The 16,600-nt window shown below is 35.7% G+C and overlaps 1 protein-coding gene across 10 annotated transcripts in view; it reads right to left on the bottom strand.

Moving 5' to 3' along the window:
- Positions 1-392: 392 nt before the first annotated feature.
- Positions 393-16,600, bottom strand: part of LOC126092574 (proton-coupled amino acid transporter-like protein pathetic) — a 235,089-nt gene continuing 218,881 nt past the window's right edge. For all 10 annotated transcript variants that reach the window (XM_049908258.1, XM_049908253.1, XM_049908254.1 and 7 more), the window contains 4 exons: positions 15,912-16,187; positions 8,647-8,828; positions 6,507-6,679; positions 393-2,241 (listed from right to left, as the gene is read on the bottom strand). In XM_049908258.1, the coding sequence (XP_049764215.1) occupies positions 2,000-2,241; positions 6,507-6,679; positions 8,647-8,828; positions 15,912-16,187 (873 nt within the window). In that variant the 3' untranslated portion in view covers positions 393-1,999. The remainder of the gene's footprint in view (positions 2,242-6,506; positions 6,680-8,646; positions 8,829-15,911; positions 16,188-16,600) is intronic.

The raw sequence follows: 16,600 nt of genomic DNA, 5'->3' as shown, positions 1-16,600 counted from the left end.
TAAAAGTACATAAGTTTTGTTACTACATGTGCACTACTGTTTCTATATCCACAATAAATTTAATTTGCCATTATTATGCCAAAAGGCATATTATATTAAATGAAGTTATCGTTATACTTCCTTGCAGAGTAAAGATTATCATTTATGCAAAAATCAGCTAACCTTCTTGAGATTGCAAGAACATTTGATCTCTGATTGCATTGTCAGCAAATGAAACACAAAATAATAATTCAATAATTTCTGTGGGTATGTAACGTCACACAAAATGTAGATAACATTTCCATTATTAAAAATTATATATCTATTAACATGAAAGAACATTTGTATATTCATTTGCTTCTTGCTACTAGTGGTGGTTGATTAGATAGGGCCATGTTTGTAAATAAATAAGCTTTTCACAAATTATTGTCAGTTTATTTAGCTTTTTCCAAGCTCAATGATAATTATCTGTTGTTGTGCAACAATTCATTTAAGACACATACATATCCATTTCCTCCAAGCCCACACTGATAAAACAGAATGAGTTAATAACCTATTGTTCAAATTTTGCAGGCTAAATACAGTGTGGTGGAGAAATGCTGTTCCATATCTTGAAGATTAAAAAAATGCTATTACTGACTTTTTGATCATCTTGGTTATACAATGGAGCACCACAAAAAGTACATGTAAAACATGCATAAATAATACATAAATTACAAAACATAAAAAATTAAGTTAAAATAATACTTACTGGCAAAAGGCAGTATTTTGTTTTAAAATAATTTTCTCCACAGAGAAAGTCATTATATACTTAAGAGACATCGTGCATACAGCTCCTTGACAATGAGACATTTACAGCACAAAGAGTGTCTATGCTCTTACATCTCTTGTTAACATGTCTCTTCAGATGTACAGCTCATTAATAAATACATAATTATGATAAGATTCGCAATTTAGCTGTGCGTATCTACAGTTTGCTATTGCAGGTTAGGTGTACACATTATAACATCCACTTATGTACATGTGCCATACATCAAGCATCGATTTGTGCATTTTCAGATAATTACAGCTGAACAATAGATTCAGGTATACAAATTAGCATTGCTCATTTGTACATTTTTTGCATTAACTGCACCATAAAATAACACAAATATCTTTGGCATTTAATTATGCAAAACTGTGTTCTTTGAAGTCACATATAAACACTATTACCATAAAAAGGCAACTGGTTCTATTAGTATCATAGCTAATCTGACAGTTGTTATTGTAACACATGGAAGCTCATTTTCATCTGTTCCTCTTACATTCAGTATTCACATTCACTATTCTATTTTTGAAATAAAAGTGTCAATATTTTTTTTAATTGTGGCCAAATGTTCTTTGTCTCATCAATGTGCTACTAACATATTTTAAAACCCTGAACTTGAAAGCTCATTACAAAATAAGTTAATGTAATCTTGTCAGTAATATCACAGGTCTTTGGAAGATACAGAAAAGTCTTGCTATCTTATGCAAGAAATAATCTGTCAGTATATTCTGAACAGAAATATATTCTTAGAAGCATTATTTTCCTAAAAACCATTTTATCACATACATTTTACATTTGTTAAAGTTGTCATCGAAGAAGTAATATTGAAATTAAAACAGGGTAACATATTAATATACACAAAGTATTTACAATTTACATTGCCATAGACAAGTAAATAAAAATAAATAATAAATATGTTCAAGTATCAACAACAACCACATTTTTTCCGGAAAAATGTGGTGTTACAAAAATAAACTTCCTTTGTACAGTAAACTTCCTTATAAAATATCTAAATGTTTTTCATAGTACCGTATGATATCAATAAAACTTCATGAAGTGTATAAAACTGCACAATATTAACATCTGTAAACTTATTACAACAGAGGTGAATTTGTTCCAAAACAAATTTATATTTGCTTTATGACAACAAATTTGTTTTTCTGTTGTATAACTGTGGTATATCATGATGATAATTTGTGACTGGAAGACTATTCATTCTTCTGGTGAAATTATGTTGGCAATACTAACATATGACCCAAACATAAAGCCACAGACACCAAATATCATAATGCAGATATCTTTACAGAGTATCCAGTTATATCTTCCAAGATCATCATGCCAAAAGGTAAGAATTTCTATAAGAGGAGGAAATATGAGAGCTAATGTGGAACTGCTGACTGCGCCGACCAACGAGATGACAGCTCCAAGATTTGGAATAGCAATAGCGAGGCAAACTGGAAAAGAAAACAGATACATTTCAATTATTTTCACATATGCGACTAGATGTTCATTCATTTTGGAGTTGAAATTTCACATGAAACCATTTCATTTTACCTTATAACCTGTACACATTACATGCTGCAGGGGCCAATATACAGTCACAATACAACATAAATGTAAAAACATTAAAATAACAATATTTTACTCTTTTAAAGGAAGAAAAGGGAGAAGTAGAAGAAGGAACACAAGTTATTCATGTTTAGTGTTATTGGTGTCTTGATTCTCACTTCCCTTTGTTTGTATCACAATTTTATTCATCCTTCTTATCTCATCAATTTTGGGTTATATTTCTTTAACTAATGTTACATCACAGAGCCATTTAATACAATAGCAAAAATTTCTTTCCTATCTTCTTATACTAAGTTGGGGAAGTAGAGTGAAGCACAGAAAGAGAGCTGATATTATCTGAAGGTAAGTCTACTTACAGTGAAAAACCAAGGGGAATCATCGAGGCCACTATAGAATACAGATTATGTAGGATCTAGTATCATGAAACATTTCCATTGCTATTACTTCTGTTGAGTTTGAAAATTGTCACTCCATACGACTCTGGTTGTGGTTTACATTACACTGGGTTATTTGTAGAAAGTGGGATTATATTTTGACTATCTACTAACGAGTGTAATGAGTTAACTTTTACTCACAACTGAACATGCATGTAGCATGAATGATATAAGAAGGAGAACATGACACTATGATGGGCATCCATTTACGTTTAGTAAGACAGGAATCTACAGCCAATTCTGTGACACAGTACATAAGAGTGGTCTTGAATCAAAAATTATAGTAACTGGGGTAAGAAAATGTTTGTTGTAAGCCATTACATAACATACAAACTGGATTTCTGGAGTGGGCATAGGCCTTGAAAGTATTATTGGTGTTACCAAAACCGTTATTTGAGTCTGCCTCTACTATTGTACTTTTGCTTGTTGGATTACTTTTCCTACTGTAAACCTCAATTATTAATTTAGTATGCAATCCAATAAAGAATGAAAATTATTTCTTGTCATTCAATCACAGATTTACAGTAACTGGTCATAAAATGTAGACAATATGACAAATAGATTGCCTGGAAATAACAACATAATTCACAACTTTGACGGTCTGAAAACAGTGGAAAAGGCTGAAATTGCCTTGGAGCTGTGTATCATGTTTCGACAACATATTGAAAAGCCCACACACAGCCAAAATTGGAAACAGTGACAGTGACCCAGTTAATTTCATTACACTGTGATTATTAGCAAAAATTCTTTTGTTGAACAGTGAGAGATACATATAATGGATCTCTCTATGCAACACTGTGTACAGAATATTTACTAGACATAATAAACATGGCTCCCTTTGGTAACACTGGGCATCAATGAAAATGTTTCGGGCTTAAAAATAGTAAATTTACATGTATTTCCATCTGCTGAATTCAAAAATCACCATAAAAATGACAGATTAGCTCTTGTTTTGAAGATAAAGTGACATTTCATTTTTTAGAGTGAAAATTTTAAATTTGGGGGAATTTTTTTTCTTTTTTTTTTGGGAGTTGGCACACCTGTCAAATAACAAAACACAAATGCTCTTCAGCTGTTTGTAAGTCATAAACATAGATACTGTTGCTGTGACTGTGAATTAGATGTAGTTTTAACTCAGATTAATGCAAAATTTCTGGTTCGCAAGTGCTTTTTTTTTTGTGTAAAATTTGTAAAAATGCCACGAAAATGTGTAAATATGGTGAATAAATTTTGTTATATTTGTGGTGAAATAACATTTTCCTCACAGAAATGCAATCTGACGCCTCTTGTAAAGACTGCCTATCAGTACTATTTCAGCATGAAAGTAGGGGACCAGTCTTGGGCTCCACATAAATGTTAAAACGCATGTTCAATTACACTGCAAGAATGGCTGAAAAAGAAGAAACAATCTATGGCTTTCGCTGTGCCTATAATTTGGCGGGATACAGATGACTGTTATTTCTGCCTGACTCCACCTATAAAGGCAGGATTGTCTATGAAGAAAAGAAGAACAGTTCAGTACCTGAATCTTCCATCTGCTATTCGACCCATTCCACATTCGGATAGTTTACCAGTTCCTACTCCACCCAAAAATTGCGTGCTTGAAGTAGAAAATGAAGACAGTGTGGAACAAGGAGAACCAACAAGCCTTCCACATGTCATGACCCTGATTTTGATGGAAAAGATGATAAACCACACAAACTAAGTCAAGTGGAATTGAGTGATCTCATTAGAGACCTTGGCCTGTCAAAGAAGAATGCAGAAATTCTTGGATCTCAACTACAGCAATGGAATCTTCTCCAAAGTTATGTGAGAATCTCACAGTACAGAAAACGTCACATAGAACTGCTTCTCTTTTTTGAGAAGAAAAATAATCTTGTTGTTTGCTGCTACATTAATGGCTTGATGAAATCTTTGAATCTGAACCATGATCCAACTGAATGGAGGCTATTCGTAGACTCCTCCAAGCTTAGTTTGAAAGCTGTGTTACTCCACAATGGGAACCTTCTTTCATCTATTCCTGTTGGTCATGCTGTTCACATGAAGGAGACATATGCAAATATGACAGCTCTCTTGGATTCAATTAAATATCGTGAACATAAATGGAAAATCTGTGGTGATCTAAAAGTCACTGCCATACTCTTAGGAATGCAACTAGGTTACACAAAGCATTGTTGCTTCTTATGTATGTGGGACAGTAGAGATAGGAAATTGCATTACATTAAAGAAGACTGGCCTGCAAGAAATCTTCACCCTAGCGAGAAAAATGACGTTGCCAAGTCTCTTGTGGACCCAAAAGACGTTTTTCTTCCACCCCTGCATATCAAGCTGGGTTTGATGAAAAACTTTGTCAAAGCTATGAACCGAGAAAGACAGGCCTTTAAGTACATAAGAGGAAAATTTTCAAAATTAAGTAATTCAAAAGTTAAGGAAGGCATTTTTGTCGGACTACAAATAACAGAACTTGTAAAGGATCCTGCATTTGACCAAGTTTTGGAGGGGAAAGAAAAGGAAATGTGGGAAGCCTTCAAGAGTGTTGTTCATGGATTTTTAGGCAACAAAAGAGATGACAACTACAAGCATTTGGTGACAGTGCTCCTGCAAAAATACCGTAACCTTTGATGCAACATGACCCTTAAGATCCATTTTCTCCACTCCCGCCTGGACTTTTTCCATCCTAGTTGTGGAGCTTTTAGTGTTGAACATGGTGAGAGATTCCATCAGGACATTTCTGTTATGGAACAAAGATATCAGGGCCATTGGAATGAAGTAATGCTTGCAGATTACTGTTGGTCTTTGTGTAGGGATTCTACAGAACTCCATTACAAGAGGCAAGCAAAACACGACGAAGTCGATAGGCCACCACATGATTCTCTTCAGACACTACCATCTGCGAAGTATTTTTCCAGCAATTTAGAACTCTTAGCATGTAATTATCAGTTGAAAAAATCCAATGCACTTTCATTGTTGTTAGCATGTATGTAATTAAAATATGTCCTTTTCTCTCAATCCGTTAATATGTAATACTTCCACCTTGTGTATACCATAGAAACTAGAGCTAATAAAAAATTTTCATTGTCATATTTGTTTTTCTCAACCCAAAATTAGTAGGAATTGCCTCATGAAGTGCTCGAAACATTCAAAAATTACTTTTTTGTTGCCCATTGTAATAGCAGCAGTCAATTACAGTGCATGAAAATTAACCATCATTAACCATGGTACTATGGTTATAGCTGAAGATCTTGTCTTATGAAGCAAACCTGACAGACCATAAAATTATTCTGTGACATTACCTTACAGATATAAATATATTGTAGTGTATGCAACTGAAAATGAAATGTACATCAGATGAAGACAACAAAATCTATTTGTTCAAAGACCCTAAGTGGTTCACCTGTTCAGTGTTTTTAAGGACCAAACAACAAAATTAAAACAACAGCTAATTCACAAATTTTGCTCCCTCAACTGTTTTTCCCACCTGCTGAAAGATCCCCTCAGTACTTAAGTTTGAAACACAATCACATTTTTGCATTACTATGCAGCTGGTGCTGTTCTTTATCCTTACCTATCATTACAATTTGCCACCTAACAAATAGCAGAATCACATCATATTTCTATTTCCTCTAAGGCTTTGCTCACCTAGTGAGCATTACTGTCTTACTGGCTACATTGATCTGAACACAACCACATAACAAAAATAATAAGAATGTACTTACAAGTGAAAATAACTAACACTGTGCGTAAAATATACTCTCCCAGCATTTGTGCTCTCTCAGTTTCCAGCCGAGGTCGAATCAAAGGCCATATAATACTCATTGGAACATAAAACTGCAAACCATAGGAGAAGAAAATGGCAACTGCCATCATCAGTCGCACTGACTGTGCCAACCTGGAACATACAAACAGTGTGTGTCAAAAAGAGAAATGTATATAAATAAAACACAGATATTGGTGGATAGTAAAACAGCTGGTATTATTTGAAGTTGGACCCAGTTATTCTGGAAACTAAGAGAAATCACTTTATGGACTTCATTACGAGACTAGTTCACACTTGCTACAGTATCACAAAATATTTGGGTTGCTACTAGTTCTGTAGAGTGCTGTTTGCAGTAAACATCTTTGCTTGAACAAATCTAGCAATAAGTGTTAAGGATCCTGTAATACCTAAAATATACTGTAGTAAACATTTTTATACAGAACCCTTTTGCCTCTTTATTTATAAGTTATACTAACAATAGAAAATCCAGGATGGAATGTAACAATATTACGAAAAGGAAAGTTGCTACTCACCATATAGCGGAGATGCTGACTCGCAGATAGGCACAATGAAAAGACTGTCACAAATAAAGCTATTGGGCATTAAGGCTTTTTTCAACAACAGATGTACCACACACACAAACACACACACACACACACACACACACACACACACAAACTGCAGTCTCAGGCAACTGAAACCACTCTGCAAGCAGCAGCACCAGTGTATGATGGGAATGGCGACTGGGTGGGGGTAAGGAGGAGGCTGGGGCGGGGAGGTGGAGGGACAGTATGGTGGAGATGGTGGACAGTGAAGTGCTGCAGGTTAGACAATGGGCTGGAGAGAGGTGGGGAGGGGGAGAAAGTAGCGAAAAAGGAGAGGCGTAAAAAGACTGGGTGTGATGGAATGATGGCTGTACAGTGCTGGAATGGGAACAGGGAAGGGGTTCTCAACTGTGCAGTTCAGGAAAGCTTGTGTTGGTGAGAAGGATCCATATGGTACAGGCTGTGAAGCAGTCATTGAAATGAAGGATGTCATGTTTGGCACCATGTTCAGCAACAAGGTGGTCCATTTGTTTTGTGGCCACAGTTTGTCGATGGTTGTCATGCCCACATAGAATGCAGCACAGTGACTGCAGCTTAATTTGTAGATCATGCCTGATTTCACAGGTTCAGATTCTTTAATGACATCTTTCATCATGTGATCTACAAGATAAGCTGCAACCACTGTGCTGCATTCTATGTGGGCATGACAACCATTGACAAACTGTGGTCACAAAACAAATGGATCACCCTGTTGCTGAACATGCTGTCAAACATGACATCCTTCATTCCAATGACTGCTCCACAGCCTGTGCCATATGGATCCTTCCCACCAACACCAGGTTTTCTGAATTGCACAGATGGGAACTTTCCCTGCAATACATCCTATGTTCCTGTAGCCCTCCTGGCCTCAACCTTCTTTAGTGACTGTCCTCACCCATCCAGCCTCTTCCTTGTTCCTATTCCAGCACTACAAAGAGTCATCATTCCACTATCACACGCAGTCTTTTCACTTCTCTCCTTTTTCTCTATCCCCACCCTCCTCCCCACCTCTCCCCTGACCACCATCTAACTTGCAGTACTTCACTGTTCACCACTCTCAAAATACTATCCTTCTCCCTCCCCACACCAGATTCTTCCTTACCCCCACCCAGTTGCCACTCCCATCATACACTGGTGCTGCTGCTCACAGTGTGGTTTCAGTTGCCTGCCTGAGACTGCAGTTTGTGTGTGTGTGTGTGTGTGTGTGTGTGTGTGTGTGTGTGTGTGTGTGTGTGTCTACATCTATTGTTGACAAAGGCCTTAATGGCTGAAAGCTTTATTCAGTCTTTTTATTGTGCCTATCTGCAACTCAGCATCTCCACTATGTGGCGAGTAGCAACTTTCCTTAACCTAATATCATTATACTAATAATATGACTATAGAACAAACATTTGAAGATCTCTACATTCCTTATAATTTTTTTTTTTATAATATGTCAATACAACAATCTGCCAGCCAATGTATAGTAGAATTCAAGCATATTTCTATTTTCAAATCTGATGTAAAATAGCTTACAAATCCCTTTGCGGCAGATTCAAAGTGATGCTTCCCAATTTAACTTTTTCTCCATACTTTAGGTACCCAAAAAATCCAACTGATGTGTACAAAGCTGCTACAATAACCATTCCTGTATTTAGAACTCCAGTCCACCCACCAAAATCCTGAGGGGTTTTCATGTTGTTTTCCAGAGGAAGGACCTGAAAAAATAAGCAATACAAACATAATTTTTGAAAACAATTATTTGAATTGTGCACATACATAACAGCTTACAGAATTGTGCAAATACATAACAGCTTACACCTTTTATTGGAGTATTGTGCAAGATTATTAATCTATACCATCATCTCACAAGACCACAAAAATGAAATAAGAACATAGGAAGATCATCAAGTACATTTGATTCAAATACTGTGTGTGTGTGTGTGTGTGTGTGTGTGTGTGTGTGTGTGTGTGTTCGCGCGCACGTGCGCGTGCATGCACACGTGCAGGAGCAGGGGGGGGGGGGGGGAGGAGGAGGATATCCCACACTGAAATGCCAAATGAAAATGCCCAATGTTCAGAGGAAAAGCACTGCAGTCAGCTGAACTACTGAATCTATTACACATCATTTTACAAAGTGATACAGTGTTTCACACCAAAGAGTAACAATGTATGGAAGGTTATCAATAAGTATGTAAAAATGTATGAGAAAGTATTTCGTGTGTTACCTCATCAGCACTACGAACTAACTTGAGAATGTAATGATTGTCAAGGTCTGTAAAATATTCATCATAATGCCAATACCACATTCAGTCAGTGAGAATTTGTGTCATCTAGCCAGAAACTAATAATGATGAATGGGGAAAGCTGGAGATGATTTTGGTGAATATGCTACATTAGCCAATAATTTGTGTTCCAATTGTAGCAATTTGGCTCTTGTGGGTAAAAAAGTGTCACCTAGCATACTCAGCACACAGTTGAACATTAAAAATGCAAATATTAGTTCATAAGGTCAAGGAGAGTTGTACAGTTGGCCCTTGTTATTGTTCAACTTTTTTTTTTTAATTTAGAGACATTTTTTCTTTCAAACATGTTTTACTCTTTTCAAAACTCCATTCAGTATCTCAAAAAATGTTCTGATCAATCTATGTTTCCATCTATAATCATGAAGTAATACCACAAACTGTGATACACATTGCTTCAAATTCTAGTCAAAAGCAGAAATTGTGACACATGTTACACACAAAAGTTTATTATCATTATTATTTTCTGCATGACACTGTACACAAAAATCTAAAAGCATGTCAACATTATCTGTGATTTGGAAACCTCCAGGCAACAATCATCTGAAAGCATACTATCAGTTATTGCAATCACTTTAGGTGGGGTTGATTTTAATTATAAAGAAGCAGGAGGTTTCATCTTTCAGTGATCTATCAAATCTGCAAGTAAATCATATTCAACACTGGTTTGGAGTTCCCAGTATACTGTAGTATTTTGCTCTGATCTGCACAGTCGTCTATTTGTTTACAGGGATATTTAAGCACTACTTAAAAATAATTGTCTTACTCTGTTTGTCATAATCACTGCTCCATCCACTTCAAACGTTAACTGCACAATACTATTACAGCTCTTACCAAAAGCTGTTCAGGTATTATTGTCATATAAACAGACATTAATTTAAGAATGTCCACAGTGTGTATTTTTGTTGTTCTGTAACTATTTGAGATTTCATAGGGGTAGTAATTCATGTCAGTTTGTGGTTTTGAAAATGAAATCACCTCTGTGCTGACAATATGTCATAGCTTTTGGTGAATGCTGTGTAATTTTCTACGTGTAATAGTGTTAATTCTCTTACTTCATATAGCAACAATCACAAGTGTGTAAATGAATGAAATAAAAGACAAAATACAGAGTAATGATCACTTTTGTGGAAAGCAAATACAAAATGGCTAACGACAAGTGGCTGGTGGAGAGTGGTTGCACAGGGAATACAAGGATGGATAAGTCTAGAAGCAGTGCAACAGGTAATGAAAATGACTGTACGACATGGATGAAATTGTAGAAAACAGAGGAAAAAAATCCATGAAGCAGAGGGATGCTGAATAAGAAGATTACCTACAATAACCAAGAGTCCTGGGAGGACAGAAGCACAGTCATTGTTTTCATTATTAAAGCACTCAGTTGATACAATATAACAAGGAAGAATATTAGATAACAGGTAGTTTAAGGGAATATAAAAGTTACTGTAGAATGTAAATAATTTAGAGGTAACAACGAGACCACTCACTGAATAGTAAAAGCATTGAGTCATCGATGAAAGCTAGCATGTTTTCTTTTTCTTTTGTCAATGACTCAACACTTCTATGTTCAGTGAGTGGTCTCCTTTGCTCCTTTTTACTGGGAAATTTAGTTCTCTTAATCCATCCTGACATACGTTTCTGCAGTATACAAGAAGCCCTGCAGATAGGCGACTAGCGTGAGTTTTGGTGTTCTCGTAAAGATTAAGTCATTTTAGATTATAACAACATCTAGTTTAGTATTGGTTATGTGGTAAATAGATGTATTAGTGAGCTTTTTAAGCATACCATTAAAGGTTTCATTTTTCTTTACGTAATATAGCAGAAAACGCGAAAAGATCGTACAGTCAGGTTTTAGTCATATTTTCTGTTTATGTTTTGTCGCGCAAATGTATAGAATTTTGTTTAATTGTTCCTTGCTCTCTCCAGCACTTTAACTGTAGCATACCTCTTCATTATTTAACTCACACTTCCAAAAAGTAGTGTAAAGTTTAAGTTGTTGTTTCAGAAACTTTGCACTGTTGTTTTTGTTTACATACAGTTGCGTATACGCCAAATTTGTGGAATCATATTTTCATGTTTATCTGTAATTTAACTGAGTTATTCATAATACACTATTATGTTTATCATGAGTGAAAAGTGCTTGACCTACCATAGAATTGTTAGATCGGTCCTTTGGTGTGATGGGTGCTGTAGTTTTTTCCATGTGGGTGACTGTAGTGGCGTGGGAGTAGGGGAAGTAAATGACACTCATCAGTGGTTTTGTAGGATATGTAGTAGAGACAGGAAGATACTAGAACAGGAGGGGAAAATATCTGCCCTTCAGGCTGAGTTAGACAAGGCCAGGGGGGATTTTGACAAATTAAGGAGGGAGAAGGGTAAAGAGACGTGGGAAGTGGCAACAGGCAACAGGAGGAACAGGCCTAGAACTTTGCCTGACAGCTATGTGGTGAATGTGGAAAATAGACTTGACCTGTTGCTTCAGTTACAAGCTGGTGAGCCTCAAGCAGGTGTAGACAGGGCACAACAAACTTTCAGAAGCAAATTGAAAAGTAAGAATGTAGGGAAATCAGTAAAGAGAAAGAAAGTGTTGTTGTTAGGTGGTTCCCATTAAAGAGGTTTTGGCCAACTTTTGCAGGATGAACTAGGATCAGAATACCAGGTCACAATTTTTTTTTAACCCAGTGCTGGAGCAGGTGACAGACGATTTAGGGTCACTTTGCAAAGATTTCACTAAGGAAGCCACTGTGGTTATAGTGGGTGGGCCAGGTAATAGTACTGACAGGGATCGTGGGTACAGTATAAAGTGTGACCTGGCAAAGATTGCATCAGCATCGAAGCATACCAGCATTGAGCTTGCATTTGTTCTTGGGCGCCATGACCGACCTCATTCGAACTCTTCTGTCAAGAGTGTTACTTTGTAGTTTGAATGGCTGCTTATGTTGGGTGCAGGTTCACACATTGGTGTGGTTCCTGTTGATTATCTCAATAGGTGGGATTATACTAGGCATGGCCTTCACCTCAACAGGAAATGGAAGGGTTCGGAAAAGACCCTTTTTTAGGGCAGGGAGGACAGAAAGAAACCAAGTTTTAAGAGAGGTTAGGATTGAGACAAACCTTCAGTTTGAGAAAGAAACCAAAAAACATAATTCTAGCTTATTACATCAGCATAAATAGCTGTTGGTCAAGAATTTTCAATAATCTGGAGTAATTTCAACACTACCCAATTTTAACTCAGTCAATGTGAAATGTCAGCTATCTTTATTGCATCAAAATATTTGATGACAGAGAAATAAAATTAATGAATTAATTAACTGCATAGATGAATTAGAGTCCTCAAACCCAGCTGACATAATCTGCCTCCCTGAACATCATGTGACTACTGTGTTAGAACTTTTAAGTGTTACAGGATTTAGATTAGCATCTCACTTTTGCAGAGCAGAAATGGCGAAAGGAGGAGTTGCCACATTCATTAGGAACTGTCATAAATTTAAGAACATAGACATTCATAAATTTTGCCTAGAGCAACATATGGAAGCATTTGCAACAGAAGTAGAATTTCATATAAAATCCTTCATAATATTAAGTGTATATCAAGAACCTGCAGGTAACTTTAATTTGTTCATAAATCACCTTGAAGCTGTACTGGCCCGTTTAACAACCAAAAACAAAGAAATAGTGGTTGCTGGTGACTTTAATGTAGATTTCCTTAAAGACTCTCCCATTAAGAACTTATTTGAGTTAGTAACACTATTATTTAATGTCATTCCCACTGTAAAGTTCCCAACTAGGGTAGCCAATTGCTCACAAACAGCCATTGATAATATCTTTATAGAACAGTCTAATGAACAAAATTATATTACAAAACCAGTAGTCAATGGCCCCTTAGACCATGACATGCAATTTCTTTTGTTAAATATTAATACTGGACAGGATATAAAATCTGTTAAATCTGAAGCCAAGAGGGTAATAAATAAGCAAAAAATTGATTATTTTAGGACACTCCTCAGAGACATTCACTAGAGTGAATGAAAAATATAACACTTTTGCTAATAAAGTGCTTACCTTATTTGAACACTGTTTTCCCCAAAAGCTAACCAAGGTTAGAGCGAAGTCTACAAAGAAGCCATGGATTACTCAATGAATAGAGGTATCATGTAAAACAAAAAACTGTTCTGAGGTTGATGCTATAGCACATTACAAGAAATACTGCAAAATATTAAACACTGCAACACGGACATCAAAGCAAATATATAACAAGTAAAAGATAGTCATTCAGGTGGCAAAATAAAGACAATATGGGATATAGTGAAGGAGAAGACCAGCAGAGCCAGACATGAGGAGGGGCAAATAGCATTAAGAGTAAATGATACATTGGTGGCAGATATGTATAGTGTTCCAGAACTTTTTAACAAACATTTGACAACTGTTACTGGAAAGATGGGGTTGTCAGGTTCTGTAGATGCTGCCATGGGATACCTCAGACCACACATTTCAAGTAACTTCCATAATATGAATGTGACCTTCACTACCCCAGCAGAAGTAATGTCCATCATGAAATCTTTAAAATCAAAATCATCTAGTGAGCATGATGAAATATCAACAAAGTTAATTAAAGAACGTGATTCAGAGTTAAGTAACATATTAAGCTTTCTGTGTAACTAGTCGTTTATCAGTGGAATATTTCCTGAATGGTTGAAATATGCTGAAGTTAAGCCACTGTTTATAAAGGGAGATAAAAAATAGTGTCTAATTTCACTTTTGACAGCATTCTCAAAAACTTTAGAAATGGTAATGTACAATCGGCTTTATAACCATCTTATCACAAATACCATACTGTCAAAGTTTCAGTTCGGATTTCTAAAGGGTTCTGATACTGAGAAGGCTATCTATGCTTACAGTGAAAATGTACTTAATTCACTAGACAAAAAATTGCAGGCAACTGGTATATTTTGTGATCTGTCAATGGCATTTGATTGTGTAAATCACAATATCCTTTTAAGTAAATTAGAATATTATGGTGTAACACAAAATGCTGCAAAATGGTTCAAATCTTATATCTCTGGCAGGAAACAAAGGGTGTTATTAGGAAAGAGACATGTATTAAGCTATCAGGCATCATCCAACTGGGAACTAATTACATGTGGAGTCCCACAAGGTTTCATCTTAGGGCCTGTACCTTTTCTCGTGTATATCAATGACCTTTCATCAGTAACATTACCAGATGCCACTTTTTTTTTTTTTTTTTTGCGCTCATGATACTAACATTGCAATAAGTAGCAAATCAATTGCAGTCTTAGAAAGATTGGCTAATAAAATATTTGTGGACATTAATCACTGGTTCCTAGCCAGTACTTTGTTATTAAACTTTGAAAAAACACACTGCATGTAGTTCAGAACTTGTAAGGGGTGTTCCACGAGTATGTGCCTAACATACGATGACAAGTAGACAGGAGAAGTGGACATACAGAGTTAATTCTTGGGATTACAGCTTGATAATAAATTCAACTTGGAGGAGCACACCCACACCACAGAAGTGCTGAAGCATTTAAACAAATCTCTATTTGCAATGCGAATTCTGTCAGACATAGGAGATATAAAAATGAAAAGCTGGCATACTATGGTTACTTTCACTCCATAATGTCATATGGGATTATTTTTTGGGGTAATTCATCAAGCCAAGCTAAAGTTTTCTGGGCACAAAAACATGCAATAAGAGTTATATGTGGTGTAACTCAAGAACATCCTGCAGAGGCCTGTTCCTAATATATTTATTCCTTAATGAAATTTGTCATTAAAAATATGTCACTTTTTGAAACCAACAGCTCAGTTCATGGAATCAACACTAGAAATAAGAATAATCTTCACACAGATTTAAAGTCACTTACTCTTGTACAAAAAGGTGTGCATTATTCAGGAACACACTTTTTCAATCACTTGCCAGCAGCCATAAACAGCTTAACAACCAATGAAATTCAGTTTAAGAGAAGCTTAAAGGATTTACTGGTGGCCAACTCTTTCATACTCCTTTGATTAATTTCTCAGTATAACTAACTGTAGTAGTTCAATTATATGTTTATTACCTTATAAATAAAATACATTTTTTTAAATTTTAAATTCAGAGCATTAATGTGATCTTAGTGAGTGAGTGTTGTAAAATGATCCTTTCATATAGTGTTTATAAAAAAAATTACGATCATTCCACTTAGGACGTATGGAAGGTACATTAGCTTATTTGATTTAGTTGTAAATATTTGTCATGTATTATAGCTTTTCTGACATGTTCTACATCCTGGAGGACCTCCTCACTATGGATAGATTGGAATGAAAGTAAATCTAATCTGACGGAAGATCTCAGTAGGAAGAGAGCAAACTAGAGAATTTACTCTCATTATGAGCAAGGGGATGGGACAGGGCACAGGATGAAGGCAAGATTTTCATACCATCTTTATTGCCCCACTTTCAGTGTATTACCCTTATAAATGATGAATAAATACTCACCACACCAATTCCTTCAAATGCATATATGGCAGTTCCAAAGTAAAGGGGCAGTTGTTTCCATGTAGCAAAGGCTTTGACAGATGATGTTCTAGGTAGCCCTTGTAGCATGTAGAAGAATGTAATTCCCAGGCCAGTCACAGTAACAATGGCAGCAAACAATGATATTGGTGTGAGGTACTTCAAGTTCTTCACCCAGTTTAGAAATATCATGGGAATCAATAACAGTAGAAGATATGCATCAATTCCTAGATGCCACTTGAAGTAATATGACATAACCTGAAACAAATTATTTAATTCATCATTAAGAGTAAAAGAATGTACTACTTAGACTGTTTCTAAAGCAGTATCTTAAATTTTAAATACTTTACAACATAATTTTTGATAATACATATCCCTCATATTTCTGTAGCAAACAACAGAAGAGGTTACAACATTATCACTTTAATTTTTAGATCTTTTGAAATTGTTACCTGCTACACAAACAAAAATAATGACCACTACACAGTTTAAGAAACATTAGAAATTAGTTAGTTACATGTTCCATTGATCAGTCTCGCAGTTACCATTACTGTGAAATGCACACACACAAAAAAAAAAAAAAAAAAAAAAAAAAAAAAAAAAAAAAAAAAAAAAAAAAACTTAACATTTTGATTACCTACCCCAATCCCTTAAGTGGCACAAAATGCATA

This window comes from Schistocerca cancellata, chromosome 7 (assembly GCF_023864275.1).
Source record: "Schistocerca cancellata isolate TAMUIC-IGC-003103 chromosome 7, iqSchCanc2.1, whole genome shotgun sequence".
NCBI classification, from domain to species: domain Eukaryota; kingdom Metazoa; phylum Arthropoda; class Insecta; order Orthoptera; family Acrididae; genus Schistocerca; species Schistocerca cancellata.
Note: the sequence above shows the minus strand (reverse complement) of the source record. Positions and strands in the feature narration are given on the sequence as shown.